The 18,867-nt window shown below is 39.5% G+C and overlaps 1 protein-coding gene across 1 annotated transcript in view; it reads right to left on the bottom strand.

The window, feature by feature from the left end:
* Nucleotides 1–1,056: 1,056 nt before the first annotated feature.
* Nucleotides 1,057–18,867, bottom strand: part of kif5c (kinesin family member 5C) — a 54,256-nt gene continuing 36,445 nt past the window's right edge. The window contains exons 13-25 of the mRNA XM_030081243.1: nt 18,560–18,628; nt 17,153–17,359; nt 15,909–16,055; nt 14,052–14,240; nt 13,301–13,418; nt 13,121–13,197; nt 10,459–10,568; nt 9,964–10,065; nt 9,267–9,327; nt 6,740–6,811; nt 6,099–6,203; nt 4,824–5,040; nt 1,057–1,223 (exon numbers count right to left, since the gene is read on the bottom strand). Coding sequence (XP_029937103.1) covers nt 1,057–1,223; nt 4,824–5,040; nt 6,099–6,203; nt 6,740–6,811; nt 9,267–9,327; nt 9,964–10,065; nt 10,459–10,568; nt 13,121–13,197; nt 13,301–13,418; nt 14,052–14,240; nt 15,909–16,055; nt 17,153–17,359; nt 18,560–18,628 — 1,641 coding nt within the window. The remainder of the gene's footprint in view (nt 1,224–4,823; nt 5,041–6,098; nt 6,204–6,739; nt 6,812–9,266; nt 9,328–9,963; nt 10,066–10,458; nt 10,569–13,120; nt 13,198–13,300; nt 13,419–14,051; nt 14,241–15,908; nt 16,056–17,152; nt 17,360–18,559; nt 18,629–18,867) is intronic.

Genomic DNA, 18,867 nt, shown 5'->3' with positions numbered 1-18,867 from the left:
TCCAACTGAATCCTTTCTTTGTGAAAAAAAAAACCTGCTCAGAGGTATGGTTCTTTTTGTACTGGACTTAATCAGTGAACAGAATCTGATTTTCAGCTTATAGCTCCTCACGTTCTCAGTGTTAGCAATTTGGGTCTGGAAACTCTGTCTCAGTTTCAGTGTCTCTGTTTCAGTATGAAAAGGGTGTCTAAGACAAAAGGGCAGGAGGATGTCAGCTCCCACTCCCACTCTGCATACCTAAAGGCTTAGTGGATGTCTTAGCTGTTGGCAGAAACAGCCATATCCACTGAGAAGTTTCCCAATGTCATCTCAGGGCTGATTAAAACATGCATGGCTTTCAAACTTAAGCAACAGATGTAGATTAACTGTCTAAGGCCATTTCTAATATTTACACAAGGACCAACTAAATGCCAGCAGGCCAGTGCTAATTAGGCCAATATGATGAATTATTTTTTATCATTGTGAGATGGAGAAGAGGCTTTAGGGCTACAACCATGTACTAAAAAATGTGATTGGACTCTGAGTCAAGCATTCAAGACCAGGCTTTGTGTCAAGGTGGAAACAAGGAACTTTGAAAAGCAGTTTAAATAGAGAGGAGTGCCTGAAGTGGTCAGGTCATTGATGGACATTTAGCCACAACCTCTGAGTCAAGCAATAATATGCAACTTGGTGTTGCAGCAGAATATGAACTGTCACACTGCTACACATTGCAAAATAGTTCTTCCAATGTAAAATGTGGCTAAATCACTGGTATGGTCCTTTAAGGTCTTTTTTACATCAATAGTCCATTTGCTGTGGTCCGAATCAGTGAAATGGTTGGTACGTGGTTGCATTGTTTATTTGGTTTGGTTTGGTTTCACAAACCAAAAAATTTAAATGAAGCAAAATGTATCACCCAAATCTGAGGTCACTATGTGAGGTCACTAACATGGGTAGATGCCTAGCACAGCTTTAATGCATTATATGCACTAACGCTATAACTTACAGTATGATTAACCTTACAGGTCTAACTGGACTTCAAATTGCCTAATTCTTCAAATTTGACCTACCTACTGCCTACTTGTGGTGCTGATGGTGCTGTGGCAGCTGCAGCTGTTGGGATTGCTGACGGGGGTGGGGGTGATGAGGGCTAGACACCCCCCCACTTCCACGGATGGTGGGCCTCCTCGAGGGAGAGGAAGATGCGTGTTGTTGGTGCTGATGACCAGCCCGGACAGGCTTAGCTACCAAGAGAAGGAACAAGGAGACCGTAAACAGTCAAACTAAGTGATACGCATTACAAACTACATTTGGATTTTTCTGTGAGTTGCAAACATGAAATCATAGTGCAGGGGTAGTTTTACTTGCAGGGGTAGTTTTACTTATATGATTCCTTAAAAAACAGTTTAAAAGAACATAATCATATTTTTCAGGGCATCCACATTATTAATAATCATTTTTATTACTAAAGCAACATGGTCTTCAAGAGGCTAATTCCTGTCAGCCAGTCAGGTGACAGACACTTTATGTCTGTTTTTATTGAGCAGTACAATTCTTAATGATCACAACACAAAAACATTAACACAAAAACAAATTGGAGCTGGTGTCATAATCCTGTTAAAAGGATATATTTATCATTTCTGTAGTAAAAGTGACCTATTTTTTTTTTTTAATTAGGTAATTATTACATAATTTGGTTTCATCACAAGAACAAGACCAACATTTATTACATTTTTAAAAACTTTTTAAAAACTAGAAATTTTCTATCTATAATGCAATAAATAAAAATATTAATTTAACTGAATGTAGCAATATTTGCTACATTGTGGTATTTGGTTTATTACATTAACAGCATCATGTTCAAAACAGGTTTTACTAGGACTCACACTGCCTGTTAAACAGGTACATTATGTCTGTGTGCCTTCACACATTTTGGAACTAACATACAGATGTTGTACTTTCTCAGCATTTTCTGCTCAATCCAGTGAAAGCAGCCTCCAACCAATAACACAGCAATTTATGACTACAAAAAACACAGGAGATGCCATGGGTCAGTGGTAGAGCAGAGGTCTTACAATCAGAACATCCCCACTTCAATTCCCAACCCCAGCAGAGTGAGTTGATGTTTTTCTGAGCAAGATTCTGGCAACTACACAAACCACGATAGGCGTAGAACAGCAGGCACATCCAAAATTTCTTCTGACATTTTCTAGTTATTATAATCCAACGACCAACGACCTGGAGAATGTTCCCGCACAGGTGAAATAGCTGGGATTCCCCACCAGTCTGTCTGAACTCAAGAAGCTATTTGGATGAGAACTGAAATATCTTCAGGAATCTACAGTTGAATCTATAATTAAACAATTTTCAAAGCAAGTTTCTACTGAAAAAACAGAATTTGACATGGCAGTGCCATGTCAAATTAAAGTAAAAAAGTAGGACTGCAGTGGCTTAACAAAAATGTCCCAACACTCAGTAGAAGAGACTGAAGAGTTAGTCGTATGGCATGTGTATGTTTGGTTAAAAGTATGGCCATAAAACATGAAAAGGGGCTTATGTTTCCATTGCTGAGTGGTAGCAAAGTCGTTTTTATCATGACGGTCACTATATTCAAAGTAACTTGTTTCACACTTTACATTACTAGAACCAGGATAAGATGCTGTATAATATGTGTATGTTTGGTTCAAATAAAGGGATGGAACACAGAAATAAAGAGAATTTCAAAGCAGCTGTCTGCAACTGATGTGGAAATGGCAGAGCCACAGCTGATGATGGGGAAAGTTGAGGTGTGATTAATTTGAGGCTGCTGTCAGTAGATTATGCAGAACATTTTGAAAAAGTAGATGTACAGCAGATGTATGAGTGTTCACAAATGTGTTAAGGCACACAGACATTAAGTAGCTGTTTAATAGGCAGTGTGTGAGCATTACAGCTTGCCAAACTGTTTTTCAACATGGCAATTCAAGTTATTATTTTATCTTCCAGACAAATTTCGGCATGCTACTCCTCACACAGTTTTCGCTGCACCCACACACATCACACATGAAAAACATGCAGCCTGATTCTGATAAGTGTGCTATAACTTTCATAACCAATCTGACTTACTCATTTCTCACAATTCCTGTTCAACTGGAATTCTCTCATGCGCACAGAATGGGTGAATTTCTGCAACACTCTACGTCTCACTGAGTTTGTGCTAGATCCATGCATAAAATATTAAAAATGTGTGTCTTGTTGAGGAGAAGTGGGGTGTTTATTTTCTAAGTGATCTGATATACTGTTTTTTGCAATTCCAGTTTATACATGGATTTTCAACACAATACACACTAATGGTGGAATGTTACAAGGGCCCGCCAGGGAGAAAGTCCCCTCTCACTGACACAGAGATGCACATGCAGCTCTGTATGTCTCCTTTTCTGTCTCAAGGGCCACTAGCACTGCAGCCAATGCATCCCAGTCATAACCCCCACCACCCTAGCAAGTCCCATGCAACCACCCTAAACACCCTAGCAACCTCCATAAAAACAGCCCCAAATACCACAGCAACTGCCTAGCAATGCTGCAGCAACCACCAGGAACATCATGGCAACAGCAAAGCAACACCCTAGCAACCTTTAGGAACACTATAGCAACACCTTAGCAACCAGCCAGATCACCATAGCAACCACCTAAAAACACATTAGCAACCCTCAGGAACACCATAGCAACCGCCTAGCAAGACCCACAGGCACCATAGCAACTGCCTAGCAATGCACTAGTAACCACCCAGAACATCATAGCAACCACATGGCAACGCCCCCAGACACCATAGCAACTGCCAAGCAACGTCTTAGCAATCATCAGGAAGACCATAGCAAAACAACTACTAACCAAACACACCACCACCTACCAACGGTATAGCGAAGGTATGGTGGTTTAGTGCATGGCAACAGGTTTGGCAACGCAGGGAAGCACATTTAACATTTCTTAAGAAACTTTAGCCAATTGGCCAATCCACCATACTAACCGCTTACCAAAACCCTGGCAACCACACCAAACACTACGTGTAGAGCAGCAGGCACATTCAGAATTTCTCCTGAAATATTCCAGTTCTGAAAATTTAACTTCTCACACAACAACACACAACAAACGTCTTATGTTATTTAGTATGTCTCAGGCCGCATTCAGAAAGGATCAAGCACTGTGGCAAAAAACGCAAAAACGCAACGGCAAAAATGTTGAGCCAGAATCAACTTTTGCCCAATGCCCAACATTTGATCTGTATCTGTCACTGTTTGGCGCTAAGTTATAATTCAAGTTGAGGTTCTAATGCTAAAATTTGTTTTTAATCATAATATAATCTTTACTTATAAAACAATGGACTACAATTTTTGTTTTAGAAAATAGTAAGACATAATTACAATATTTATTTGAATTTGACATTTTCTCTTACAATGGTGATAATTTCTTTGCTATGATGGCCCACCACATCTTAATTAATACAGAGGAAGCACTGCTTTGAATATTCCCCTGCAAGCAACAGACATGGAATACATTAGGTCATTTTATTCGTTTATTTATTGTTAAATTTATTTTGACTTTAACTTTTTCATGTTAAGGACTCCCAAGTTTAATGTGATTTTGCCTTATGGTGACCCTTACATCAAGGGAGATTTGGGGTTTGTGTTCAGTATTAAAAGCTTCATTCACAAGCATTTAATCACATGAAATCTGACATCAATTCAGCATCATTTAACTATATCTTTTTATTAATTACAAATATAGTTTTGCTGTATTTCTTTTTTTAAATTTTACTCCTTTCTTCTAATTTTATGGCACTGCAGAGTTTGAATAAGCTGCATCACCTATTTGTGCAGAGTGCACTCTCCTGGACACACTCTTGGAGCGCACAGCCTCTTTGATGCGGTCAACCTCTTGTTGGTAGCGTTTACGGTCCCTCATGGCTGCTTCTTTGGCATCTCTCAGGGCAGCTTCCAGGGCTTTGACCCTCTCTGCTGTGGCACGCAGACGCTTCTCCAGCTTGGGCAGTTCACAACGCAGATCTGCATTGTCCCTCACCAACTGCAAAATGTATGCCATACATTTTTTCAGGTGCCTGAATGACATGAGGGCTTGTGTTGAAGTGTACATGCATCATATAATGTGTGTGTGTGTGTGTGTGTGTGTGTGTGCGCGCGCGTGTGTGTGTGTGTGTGTGTGTGCCTTCCTGTACTGGCTACATAGCAAGGACCAGAGGACATTTTTAACTTACAGGATGGGGATGTTTTGGGGAACTGAGAACATTTTGGTCGGTCCTCACGACTACAAAGGAAAATTCTGTCTTATTGGGTAAGGTTAGGATTAAGGTTAAAATTACACTACAAAAAGTCAAAATCTTACCAAGATTATTTGTCTTATTTCAAGTAAAAATGTCTTATTTCTAGTCAAAATATCTCATTACACTTAAAATAAGACATGATCACCTCAGAAATTACTTGTCTTTAGACAATTTTCACTTGTTTCAAGTGAAAATTTACTTGAAACAAGTGAAAATTTACTTGAAACAGGAAACAAATTTTGCCAATGGAACAAGCAAATTTTTACTTGTTCACTTGTGTCACAAGGAAAAATTTGAGTATGAGCATGAGTATCATGAATTTCTTGATGGGATGCTGGGTCACATCAGCACACTGTCAAACTGGCAGACTGGAGCTGAATTCAGCCACAGCAAATTTGAGGTCAGTGGCCAATGACCATGATGCAATAGTTCCACTCCAAACTAGTGCAAAATATAGGCTGGTTCACTAGTTAGGATCCTGGTTCCAAGAATTCTGAACTAAAGCGATTCAAGAGGTGTTAGTGAACCACCTGTCAGAGTTGGATCCAGCATCTGCAAAATAACATCCTTTGCAAAAGGAAAACTAAAATGAGTGCCCTTGACACCAATGAGCTTTAATGAAGAGAAGCTTCTGATGATGTGTCCTATCTGCTCAAGACCCTCCACTTCCCCAAGAGTCAAAAATGACCCACTACCCAATCAACACCCAACAGCTGTGTGTGTGTGTGTGTGTGTGTGTGTGTGTGTCCTCGCATGCATGAGTGTATGTGTGTGTATGCAACCCTGCCAAACAGTAACTTACCTGTTTATGAACCTTTGTGAGCTGCTCCAGGTTATTCTCTAAGAAGGTGATCCTCTGTCTCTGAGCCAGACTGCCGCCGGCCTCGTCACTGTCATTTTCTGCACTCTGATTGGTCACAAAGGAGGGAGTGAGAGAGGCATCATATAACAACAAAATACCTGCATGGTCATCATGTCATACAAATCTTAAACACAAGATTAATATCTGTTATTTAAATGAAGAAAACTGGTTAACAATATAGTATAATTCTGTGGTTTTTAATGGTTTTCTACCTTTTCTAAAAATATACTGATGTCATACAGACCCAACTGAGTCAATACATTTTTGTTCACTGACTTTACAACAAATAGAAGAATAACTGCATGTCCTCTTGTTTAAATTTTGCAGTTTATCTTCAGTCTATTTTTTTTCTATCAGTAGTTCTAAGATTTACATTCCCTGACCCATTTTGCCCATAAGCTTTACAGACTTTTCTGGGTGTCCCTAAAATTAAGCTTTTAGTAAATGAACTGGTTTACCGGTTATAACAAATAGAGGTGAATCAGCCTCTTTTTTGTTGCTGCTTGTTGGTGGCTACTGGAACTAGAGGACTGAGATGGGTTGCAGCTTTTGATAGGGACGCACAGTGTTTGCTTACTTACATTCTGAACCCGCAGGCCAATGTCTTGAATGAAGAGTTTGCGAAGATTGTACAGCATCTGCAGCTCTTTAGCCTGTTGGTAGAACAATGGTTTCATCATCAATCAACTATATGGAGTGTGTTCCTGTCCTCTAAATTAATGGAGCACATGAAAATTTCTATGTTGAAAATATTTTAGGCCTCAGGTGTGTTGGTTTAGCATGTGGTTTAGCATTTAATAGCTTGAACTTAATTGTGCATCTTATAAAATGACCTGACAAACACTTACATATGCATACAGAGATCAATTGACAACTTACTTTTTAGATATTTAGCTTATCCAAAGTGACTTGCAATTAAATGGTTATTTCATAATAATAAAATGTAGCCTAAAAGACCATACCAGTGATCACTGGATTTGTGGCCCACTTACAACAAATTACCCACATTTTATATTGCAACAAACCATTTTGCAAACCATGTGGAGGTACTAAAGATTTCAGAACATATAATCAAAGTCCCTTGATTTTGAGTTTTTGGTTGAAACAAACCACCTTATAATGTTCTGCTTCAGTAGCTAACAAACTTGTCACCATTCATAAAATGAACTGATAATTTGGTGTGTAAAGCAAACGTATCTCCATAGTGGGGCGGCTTGGAACATGTAGCTAGCTTGGAATGCAGCAAGTGTGTAGCAAAGCTGTAGCTATGTTGTATGTTGTATGTAGCTATGTTCTGTTTTGTTACACTGTAATAAAGCTTTTTCCCACTTTAAAATGTCTCTAAATTATATTTGTGGTGCTGAAAACAGCAGCAGTAGGGTAGGCAAAGCATTCCATGCCAGTAACCACTGGCAGCCAGTTTTGAAAATGGCTGCCACAGTCATGAGAATAAAAATTTGCAGTGGCCCAATATCCAGATTCATTCAACATATATTCAACAATGAGTGTACCAAATTTGGTGCTTTTATCACAAAATGAACGATAATTTAGCTATGCCGCCCCACGACCAGGAACTATTTCCCAGTTGAGAAACTGTTTCACTCTACCCTAATTTCAAGTCATCAAAACACAACAGTACTGCTGCTTTTAGGAAAACTAATGTGGAAGACTTTATTATGATGAATGGAATGAATGGAAAATCATGGCTGGATAAAAGGTAGGAAAGTTTGTGTTGGAGCTCTAAAATGTGACTGCCTGCATTTGGAAAAGATAAGCAGAAGTCTCAGATATATACATTTTGAAGGCAACATGCAAGATCACTGGAATGCTCCTTTAATTTGACTCTGATTTGACTAAGAGGTATATTACTTGAACTTGACTGAACATTTACTGATAAGATTACTGGATTTGGAATGAAAACCACTGTTTGGCAGGTTGGAGGAGCTTATAGCAGGGCCAAAGATAGTCTATACATATTCTAATTCACATATTCTTGAAGTTCAGCCATAAGAACATGTGGTTCCATCTCCTGGGGGTGAGACAGAGCGCTAAACCTGGGCTAAACAGAGCTAAATGAACAGTGGTCAATATGACTTTTTCCAGAAAATCAGCTCTCTATATCAGTGGTTCCTAAAGTGAGTGCCGCAACACCCTGGTGTGCTGTGACAACTGTCCAGGGGTGCCATATAACTAGTATCACATTATACTTTTTCCTCACACTTAATAACTTTCCTCATGTAAACTTGATATTATCACGTGTACAATGTAGTTTATAAGCAAATAAAACAGAGATATTGCTCAGATTTAAAAATATTAAGTTGGATGTAATGTTAGCCCGACTGAATGTGTTACATAGGTTTTTCAACTTCTATCAAATATAACATGCATGTTTCTACGGGGCGGGGCAAGAGTCATTGTTTCCCACTCATGTCCCTCTTGTTCAGTGCTTGTTGTCATTAGCGTCATCCACTAGTTTGAACAGCAAAGCTCAAAATGAACTCATGGAACTACTAATGTACTGTGCACTCAGACGGGAATATGATGGCTGCTTTGGGAATATCCATCCCTCTCAGAGAGCGCCATCAAGGTGCTTTACCCTCCCAACCTCAAAAACAAGACACAAATACACCTGTCAGTGGAACAATTTCTTCAAAAATAATTTCATTTTACAAAGGCATTATTTTCATCTGTTACTCAAGGAAGTGTATTTTGTACCCCTGGGACATGTGGGTGAACGCAGGTGATGGGTGTTTTCTCTGCTGCTGCTAAGGGTTTGTACATTTTAACATATCAAAAAATGTCAGACTTCTCATTTACACATTTAAAAAAAATGGAATCAGAGGTGAATATTTTATGGCATTTAGCCCACTGACTGCCATATGTTTTGCCAGGGCTCAGCACTGCCCCTGATGGACAAAAGACTGAACTGCACTCTGTTTTTCTGTCTCCGAGCAGCCAGTGGCCGTGGTTCAGTTGTCTCTGTCCACAGACTTTGAAGGGGCTGTCCTTTGTGTGACAGACTGAATCCCATGCCAACCTATTCACCTCATCTTAAATCCCTCACTATGGAGGCTCTTTTAAGAACTACGACCACAGGTGTTCACGTACCACTGTGTCTTCCAAACCTTTGAGGTCCTCTTTGGCTTGCTCTCTCTTTTCATTCAGGAGCCTAAATTAGAAAAATACAGATGTTTCAGTTTACAACTGGACAGATGCATATAATGACATGGCCTGTGAAGGAAACAGTAACATCTGAGTAAATACAGCACTTTGCATTAAGGCCATTGCCCTAAGACTGGCACTAACTCATTAACTCAGATTTTATGGGTGTTTGCAGATGGTGATAATTTCATGTATTGAACATAAAAAAATCAAAACACAAAAGGCTCTTGTCACCACTTTACTTTTTGCCTAGTTATATATGCATAGTGTTTTCCTGTTTAAGTGTACAATGTTAAAAGGTGATTATGATAAGGAACCACCTATTCTGATTTATGAAAGCTGAGAGTCATTCGAAGTTCTATTTAATGCCTGTGCACAGCTAAGCTCCCGTTGCCCAGAGGAGACATGGGACAGACACATGCCCAATCTTTGTAATCTGTAATCTGTTAACTCTGTAATCCAGATATCATTTTTACATCAGGGCAACACATTTCCATTTCACGGTATCTGAATGTTTGTTACTTTCCTCAGCTAAAACGTCCATTTATGCAGCTGTTAAATGTTTATGAAAATAAGCAAGAAATGTATATTAAAATAAAAAGATGTACACTGAGCTTATGTAAGCACTGTGGGTCAAACTTACACAAGTTTCTGGAGTTCCTGGTCCTTTTCTTGATTTGTCGCCTTCAACTTGTCATAGTCAGCCTGCAGTTTCCTCTGCTCCAGCTGCAGAGCCTGATTTAAACTACAGGACAGAGACAGCAGCATCACTATTGTGCACTCTGTATGTGTTGAAAATGCTTATGTTTTGCAGAGTAATGCAGTAACATAAAATGAATTTCTTCTTGACAATAAATGTTAGATAAGTTCCACAGCCTTGCATCTCATCTCAATATATACTCATTTTGGACTGACTACATTTGTTCCTGTAACATAATGATGTGTGTTGTGCTGAATCGTGTAATTTAATATATTCAAATTACATACTGCAAGTCAGATTGTTATTGTTATCTTAAAGACTAATGTTTTGACTTCTGGAGACATTATGACATTATGGACATATGAGATTTTCACTTGACATCTGCACCTGACAGTAATTCATTTCATTTCATTTAATAATCTTATTTCATATGCATACTCTTTAACTTCATCCAGGACTCGCTGCTTTTGGTCAATCTCATCTCTGAGGCGGGACAGCTGTTTCTGGTGGACCTCTCTGTGGTTCTCCATCTGCTCCTCCAAGGTTCTCTACAAAAACACAAAGTATGGAAGAGGAAATCTGAAGATGGAAATGGATGGGCGAAGAATAGATGACTGATTACTTTTCAGCCCATTCATTAAAAGGTGCGCATGGTAGTGGGCGTGGCACACCCCCAAAAGCCACATAAATTCCCAACAGATTAGTGTAAATGTTTGATTGAGTTCATTATGTCTTCTCTTACTTAGATCTTCTATGTATTTTCTTTTTTTTTCAGACATATAAGGTTTATTTATTTACCTGACATGTTTCGGCATTTGACTTCCGCCTTCATCAGAGTGTCACTGGGTGTTGGTGTGACGCATCTTTATCAGCTGTTGTTTTTTGGAAGGCGGGACCAACCTGTCAGATTTGGACAGGTTGGTCACGCCTTCTGCTGACCGCTCGCCCCCTGCAGGATGCCGCTCCAGGTGTGGGAGAGCATATATGCTCCCTCGTCCCTGTTGATGGTCCTCGGGCCTCGCTTCCTGATCTCAATTGCCTCCCTGATCCAGCGCTGGTGTTTATTTTCTTCCGTGCGGATGACTCTGGCCTTCTCCCAGTCCATGACATGGTTTTCTCGTTTACAATGATCCGTTATGGCTGATTTGTAGTTTCCTTGTTGTGCCTTTTCTTTTATTGTTCTTGTTTGTCTTGTTGCTGTCTCCTTCTTGTGTTCCGTTTTCCTTGTGGTGAACCTCCTCCCTGTCTCCCCGATATATGTTTTATTGCATGATTGACATGGAATTTCGTATATGGTATTGCATTTGTTTTCCGGTTGTATTCTGTCCTTGGGGTGAACCAGTGCCTGGCGGAGAGTTGTGTGTGGTTTGACCGGCGTGTTGATGTTGTGTTTTTTAAATGCTCTTTGGATGCGCTCTGTGATCCCCCTGACATACGGTAATCTGACCTCTGTGTTCTTGTTTACTTTTTTGTTTCTTCTGTTTCTTCTGTGTTTTGATGTTTCTGACCTGTTGTGCACCTTTTTCTATTGCCCACTGTGGATACTGACATGTCCTCAGTGCGTGTTGTATGTGTTTTTCCTCCTGTGTTCTATCCTCCGGGTCCGTGATTATTGTTGTGCGCTCGTGTAGTGTCCTGACGACCGATAACTTGTGCACTGTGGGATGTTCGGATGTCCAGAGAAGATATTGATCAGTGTGTGTGGGTTTTCTGTGTACTTTTATTTTGATGTCTCTGTTGTCTGTGTGATATATGTTCAAGTCCAAAAATGATATTGATTGTTCTATTTCCTCTTCGTGTGTGAATTTGATGCTGCCAGTGGTGTCTATGGTGTTGAGATGATCCGTGAGCTGTTGTGTGTGTCCTGCCTTGACTTTCTCCAGGATGTCATCCACATACCGTTTCCATAGTGATGGTTTATATTCCTCCGGTGCTGTCGACAGTGCTTTTTGTTCCAGGTCCTCCATGAAGAAACCACACATAATGGCTGATAGCGGGTCCCCCATGGCAAACCCTTCCTTTTGACTGTAGATGGTGTTTCTGAACTGGAAATATGTGGATGTGGCGATGAAATCCAGGAGTTGAGTGATGTCCTGTACTGTTAGGTTTGTGCGTCTCTTGAGCGTTCTGTCCTGTACTATCTGTATGGTGGCCTGCGTGGGTGTTTTTGTGAACAGGGATATGACATCATGTGATATTAGCACTTCATTCTGTTGAACTTTTATGTTGTTTAGTTCTTTTGCCAATTCCTTGGAGTTTTTGCAGTGTTGGTCTGTGAGTCCCAGTAGTGGTTTGAGTATTTCCGTAAAAGAAAAGGCACAACAAGAAAACTACAAATCAGCCATAACGGATCATTGCAAACGGGAAAACCATGTCATGGACTGGGAGAGGGCCAGAGTCATCCGCACCTGTCAAAATCGACCTGTCAAAATCTGACAGGTTGGTCACGCCTTCCAAAAAACAACAGCTGATAAAGATGCGTCACACCAACACCCAGTGACACTCTGATGAAGGCGGAAGTCAAATGCCGAAACATGTCAGGTAAATAAATAAACCTTATATGTCTGAAAATAAAAAGAAAATACATAGAAGAGATTAGTGTAAAGGTATGTTCAGATCAAACACGAAATTAGTTTTTAACACAGTGGAATTACATACAATGTCAATGCCAAGGCAATACAAAGTTGCAGCCATATTTGCGCAAGTCCGCGGGGCAGAGATACATTCTGGGTTTGGTCTGAACACACCTTAACACGACACAATTTGATACAAGGTTTGTCCTTGGCTAAGGAACACAGACTGGCCCATGCCCACTTCTTGCCAGGTCATGCCCACTTTCATGTTTTTTGTTTGTTTGTTTGTTTGTTTTGTTTTGTTTTGTTTTGTTTTCTTTTCTTTTCTTTTTTCAGTTTCGCCACAGGAGGCCATATGGAGTGTCCTTTGACTCAATCAAGTAGCTCCTGACAGGTCGCTGGCACATGCTAACTGATCAGGGACAACACATTTAAATTCAAGCCTTATCCAAGCACTTATTTGGCTCAGGCTGTGAAATTTGAACCTAGCATGTTTGGATGAATCAACTGAAGAAGATGGAACTTACCTTCATCTCCACAGCATCCTTTAGCCGACTCATGTGTTCCTTCTCTTTGTCCATCACACTCACCTCATGCATTTTTCCTGAGGACACACACAAATTGTCTTTTGAAAGTCCGCCACCATTCATTACTGATAGTGCAAACCACATTATTGACCACCAAGTTTAAATGTATGTATATTTTACCTTGAGCCTGTAGTTTAGCCACCTCCTCCATCAGAGTGTCCTGACTTTCCTCTAGCTGCCTCTTCTTCTGCTCGATGCTCTGCATGTGGTCTGTCAGAGACTTGATTTTTGCCTGAAGCTAGATGGACAAACCCACAGAGAACAATGAAGAAATGATTAGCACTGAGGTAAACCATAATTATCCTAAAGAGGGGTTGCACCAACAAGAATTAATGCAATAAAGGTTAATGTACAGGTTAGTTCTGATCAGGGTTTAGCCAAACCACTTTTCAAATGAGGAAATCCAGATTTAAAATGAAGCAGAGCTCTGTTGCACAAGTAGAAACTCATCCACAGTCTTCTGCCTGTGCTCTGGCAACCTATGACGCAGTATTGTGGGGACGTAGTCTTCAAATTCATTGAATAAATATCCTTTAAACCCTTAAAACCTGAGCAAATTCACTTGGTCTGATGGGGAAATCCGCAATAAATGATATATTATTTAGAGATATTAGATAAAGATAGCAGTTTAAAAAAAACAATTTATAACTATTTACAACTATTAAATTACCATTAACGTACCACAAAATTACTGAAAATAATGATAAAATGTGCAAGAAAATTCATTCATTGAACAAACGTTAAACAAAACCTGATGAAGTGCCTTAGTCTCATTCTGAGCCGTGGTACATTTGAAAAAAAAAACAAAAAAAAAAAAACATACACAAAACATTATCGGACATCTTTTCTTTCAGATCCCACATTGTGTTACCTGGGAGATCAGCAGCTGACAGGAGGCCAGTTCCTTCTCGTTGGCCTGCATCTTGCTGCTGGTTTCAGTCAGGCTGCTCTCGAGCTGTTTGCTGCGATTCACCAGAGACTTGACCTCTGACTTCATCTTACTGATGTAGAGACGGCTCATGGTGAACTCCTCCTCCATCACGCCACTCGTCTCTGTCATCTGAGCTCACAGATGTACAAGCGTACAGTTGTGTGAGAGGGTGAGAGTTGATTTGTGACTACATATGGCGTTTTTTACTCTAACAAGTAATATATTATTGTAACATTTGTGATTCACTTCATTCACTGGCTACAATTTACAGTCAAATGATCATGTCATGTCATCCTTTGGCTTGATAAAATCTAAGTAGTGTGAATCCACTTAGAGTTAACTTTTTCAACTTGTCTTATCAAAGCAGAGAGAATACTTTTCTGCCTCTCAGTGCACACCCACGTCAACTGAGAGAACCATGAATAATTATGTAGAAACAATCATGGATTTGGGGCAGGGTTTCATTTTTAGATAACTCAAGCAACTACTTTGAGGGAGGTAACAAAAATAATTACTTTTTTAAAATCTTTTTTTCAACAAAATCTGTTACTACTGAATCTGCAGTATTAATTAACCACATTTACCAAGGCACTGCTTATTGTCTACCTTGCAGTGGCCAGATTGGTGGCCTGGAGATTTTATTGTATAGCAAATTCTTAGAAAAAGAGCTTTTGGGATGGAAGAAATAATGTCACTGGTTGACATAAATAGCTTAGTTCAAACTAGTAATTACCAGTAATGCTATTACTATTATTTAGTATTAGTAGAAAGTAAAGATCTAGGTATAATTATTTAATGTTGCTACATAACAATAAGTAATGACTAGACATGTTGAGTTCAAAACGTTTCACAACAAGGTTGACCAGCTGGCCTGCTGACCCTCCAAGATTGAGAATGCCATGGTCTTGATAATTTTTTTTTTTTTTTTTAATCTTTTTTGATGCCTTTAACATTTTTACTGATATGTTGAGAAAGAGAGAAAGAGTTGCTTGTGTTATTCATGTTTGCTAGTTGGCGAATTTTATACAACAGAGGTTTCTGTTCAAGCAATCTGACTGGTCAAGAGCTGTGCGTTTTTTTACATCACTGGAGCAGCATCACTTTATCTGTATTATTCCACAAGAACAGCTGCCAAACTAACAGCTGATTATCTATCACCTACAGATGATTCTGCTTCTGTTAAGTTAACTAACAGCTGACAACAGCTAAATGAAACAACAATTTCTGTGCAGCTAGCAATAGATATGTTTCCAAATAGAACTTTTGGATTGGACTATGAGTCTGAGGAAAACAACAAAACAAAGCAAATATTACTGCTCATAAGATTAGTGATTGAACTACTCGTAATGTAATGGTCGCAGAAAATGAGTTGAACTGGAGAATAAATGAGAAGCTACATGGCAGACGATATGGGCCCTCCACTTTTAACAGTTGGCAACACAGTAACAAATGTAAAGTTGCATGGGGGCTCAAATCCCCCCTCAGGCCCTTTGCTGCATGAAATCCCCTCTCTCTCCCCTGCCTTTCCTGTCTCTATCCACTGTGACTGTCAAATAAAGCAGAAATGCCAAAAAAAAAAAAAAAAAAAGTTAAAAAATGGCAATCGGAACAACACTGTTGCTACAAAGTCATGGCTGTGATAATCTACAGATGATCTATTGCAACCAAATCACAGCCGTGATGTTACTTACATGTAGCCATTCTTCCTAATTCATCTGAAAAATTGTGTTTTTTTAAAAAACTGAGATTATTTATGTTTTTTGATTATTTGTGCGGGATTTATGTTTAGGTTCTTACTGCTTTGAGGTCAGTGGTGCCAAGGACGCTGCCGATGTCGCTGAGGTCTCTGAGCAGCAGACTCATAATCTCTGTAGCTCTCTTCTTGTGGTGACTGCTGAGCTCCTGCAGGGTGGCCAGCTCCCTCTGCACACACTCCAGAGTGCTCTGCCAAAACACACATGATCACACGTTTTGAGCCTGTAGAAAGTCAAGTGAAGCTTAACTTGTACATTTAAGGCACAGTGTGCTAATGAGTGTAAAGACACTGATTAGCAATACAATTAATTAATTAATACAATTAATTGTATACAATTAGGCATACAATTAATTAATCCTTTGAAACCTTAGAATTTAACTGATTTTTTTTTTCAAAAAGATTATATATTTTACAATTAATGGGATGAAAATAACCATATTACCACAAAATTACTCCCCACAATTGTAAAAAAAAAAAAAAAAAAAAAAAAAAAAAAATACAAGAAAGTTACCATAAAAAGACAAGACAATTAACAGAAAACAACCCAAAAATCAGCAAAGGATTAATAAAAAAAAAAAAAAAATCACAAGACAATTACCATAATATTAGCCAAAAAACATATGCCAGAAAATTTACTAGAACAACAATAAGTGATTAAAATTGTTATTAAGATTATGTATCTAAAATTAATTTACAACAAAATTACCATGAAATTACAGACATAAAATACAAGACAACCAAATAATCCCCCCCTCTCCAAACAAAAAAATCAATCAATCAATCAATAAAACTAAAAAGAAATAAAGTGAATGTTGATGGTTAACACACAGCCTCCTGCGTTTCAAAGGGCTAAACCGGGAAAGTAAGCAGCTTATCTTATTACATATCATATATCTTCTTTCTTGTTTATTATAACATCCCCAGCTGCTAACGCAGTGCTAACAGCTGTGTTGGGACACATTTCCAATTAACCTGCTTGGTTCTCCTCATCTTAGGTATACTTTTACAATGTCTCCAGCACTAGACATTATAACACCACACCAACACTCACTGTTAAGAGAGTGTTTCCATTTGGGGGCATCCTGGGCAAGTATCATCTACCACGTACACACAACACCATGAGTCTGAATCCAGCTCACAGCTGGTGCTGCCCTTCCCCTGCCCACTGTGTACAGTATGATAAAGCAGTACTGACAGAAAAATAATATTTTAACAAAGACAGCATGCCTATATGTGGCACGTCCTACTGATGTATGCTCCCCTCTGTTTACCAGTGTGGACTCACAGTCCTCTGGCTCAGCTCCTCACTGAGCTGCTCATTGCTGCGGTGCTTGTTTTCCACCTCTTGACTCTTGTGGTCATAGTTGACGGCCAGCTCCTCCAGGGCCTGCAGCACCTCCTTCACCTCCTCTTTGGCTGATTCGTTGTCACTCTGCATGCGAGACAGCTCCTCCTGGAGGCGCTCATAATCCTTACGGGAAGACGCCAACAACTGCAAGAATAGAGGGAGCAAGGAATGAAGAAATGGTCAGATGAGTAAATGGATGGATAGAGAGAAGGAGTGATGGACCAACAGATGCATGGGTCAGTGAATGCATAGATGGAGAGAAGGGGGGGGGTGGAAGAATTAATGGAGGAAGGGAGAGAGGGGTAGATGAACATGAAATTTGGAAGAATGTATGGATTGATTGATTGAAGGTTGTAAGGATGGATGGATGAACAGATGGATGAACATAGGGATGGACAGGTTCAGTGTAAAATGTTGGTGACAGAGAGATAAACAATGTTGGCATGACAGTGTTGCATTGGGCTAACTGAGATAGTTATTGTCTCTGTTCACTGTTAAAAAAGCTTCCTTCTCTCAATACAAGAGTGGTGGTGTTACCATGGAAATAGGATTCTCATCAAAATCACCTCCCCTGCTTTTCAAGAAACACAGAAAGAGGGAAGGGACAATATGTCATAGACACATCAGCTTTCCACATTTGCTCTAGTGCCAGACTTTGGTGCCACTACTATTGAAGTCAATGGGACGGGCATGAAAAATCCCAATATAAAGCACTACAACTCTGTCATCCAATTCAACATTACTCTCTGCAATTAAATGGTAATCAGGAACAAAAGTGGGGTTCTGGTCAAAATGTGAGTGAGAAAAACATGGCAGCAGCAATGTGCCTTTACCTGTGCTGTACACAACTTGCAAATCACTATGCCATTTTTGACAGTAGAGTGACACAGTACTGATCATATTACACATCAGTGTCAGGGTTTTTTGTTTGTTTGTTTTGAGATCAGCAACATCCACTGCTGCTTCAGAGACTGTGTTTCCTTAATGGGTGCTGATTTATCTCCCATAGCATCAGTCTAGATGATAGCTCATCCAGATGGCAACAACAAAGAGGATTCAAGGAGAGGTAGAACTCAGATCAAAACGAATGGCAAGTGATGTCCTTAACAAATTACAGCAGCTGCTGCCCATAGTAGAGCTTGTGTGTGAAGCTAATGTGTACTGCGTACATAACTCAATTACAGCCAATGTTATGAAAAGCACTAAACAGCGTCATGACAAATGGAAGGGGAGCAGGGAAGGACTGATAATATACTTTCTGGCTCATCGAGCACAGTTACACATTTTAGCTTTAAGGGAACAAAGGACAGCGAGTCAGTAAAATAACATATGACTGAGGCTTACCTCATCTTGATCAATCATCTGCTCCTTGAGCTTCTCAACCATCTGACTGTGCTGGTTGATCTCATCATCCTGACAACAGAGGAGAGGCATGATGATTCATCATATTGTACCAGATTACAGGATGTACTGACTGAAACAGGGTCAAACTCACTCACTCAACATAGATGAGTGAAAGGCCATTTACAGCTACAATAAAAACATCTTCCTTTTTTATACCAACATTAAGATTATACTATACTATTAGACCCTGAAAAAGGTTTTTGATTACAGGCCAACATCAGTGTTTGCAATTATCTGAGGAGGGATCT

Source organism: Myripristis murdjan, chromosome 21 (genome assembly GCF_902150065.1).
Source record: "Myripristis murdjan chromosome 21, fMyrMur1.1, whole genome shotgun sequence".
Classification (NCBI taxonomy): Eukaryota; Metazoa; Chordata; class Actinopteri; order Holocentriformes; family Holocentridae; genus Myripristis; species Myripristis murdjan.
The sequence above is the reverse complement of the archived record's forward strand: the minus strand, read 5'-3'. Positions and strand labels throughout refer to the sequence as shown.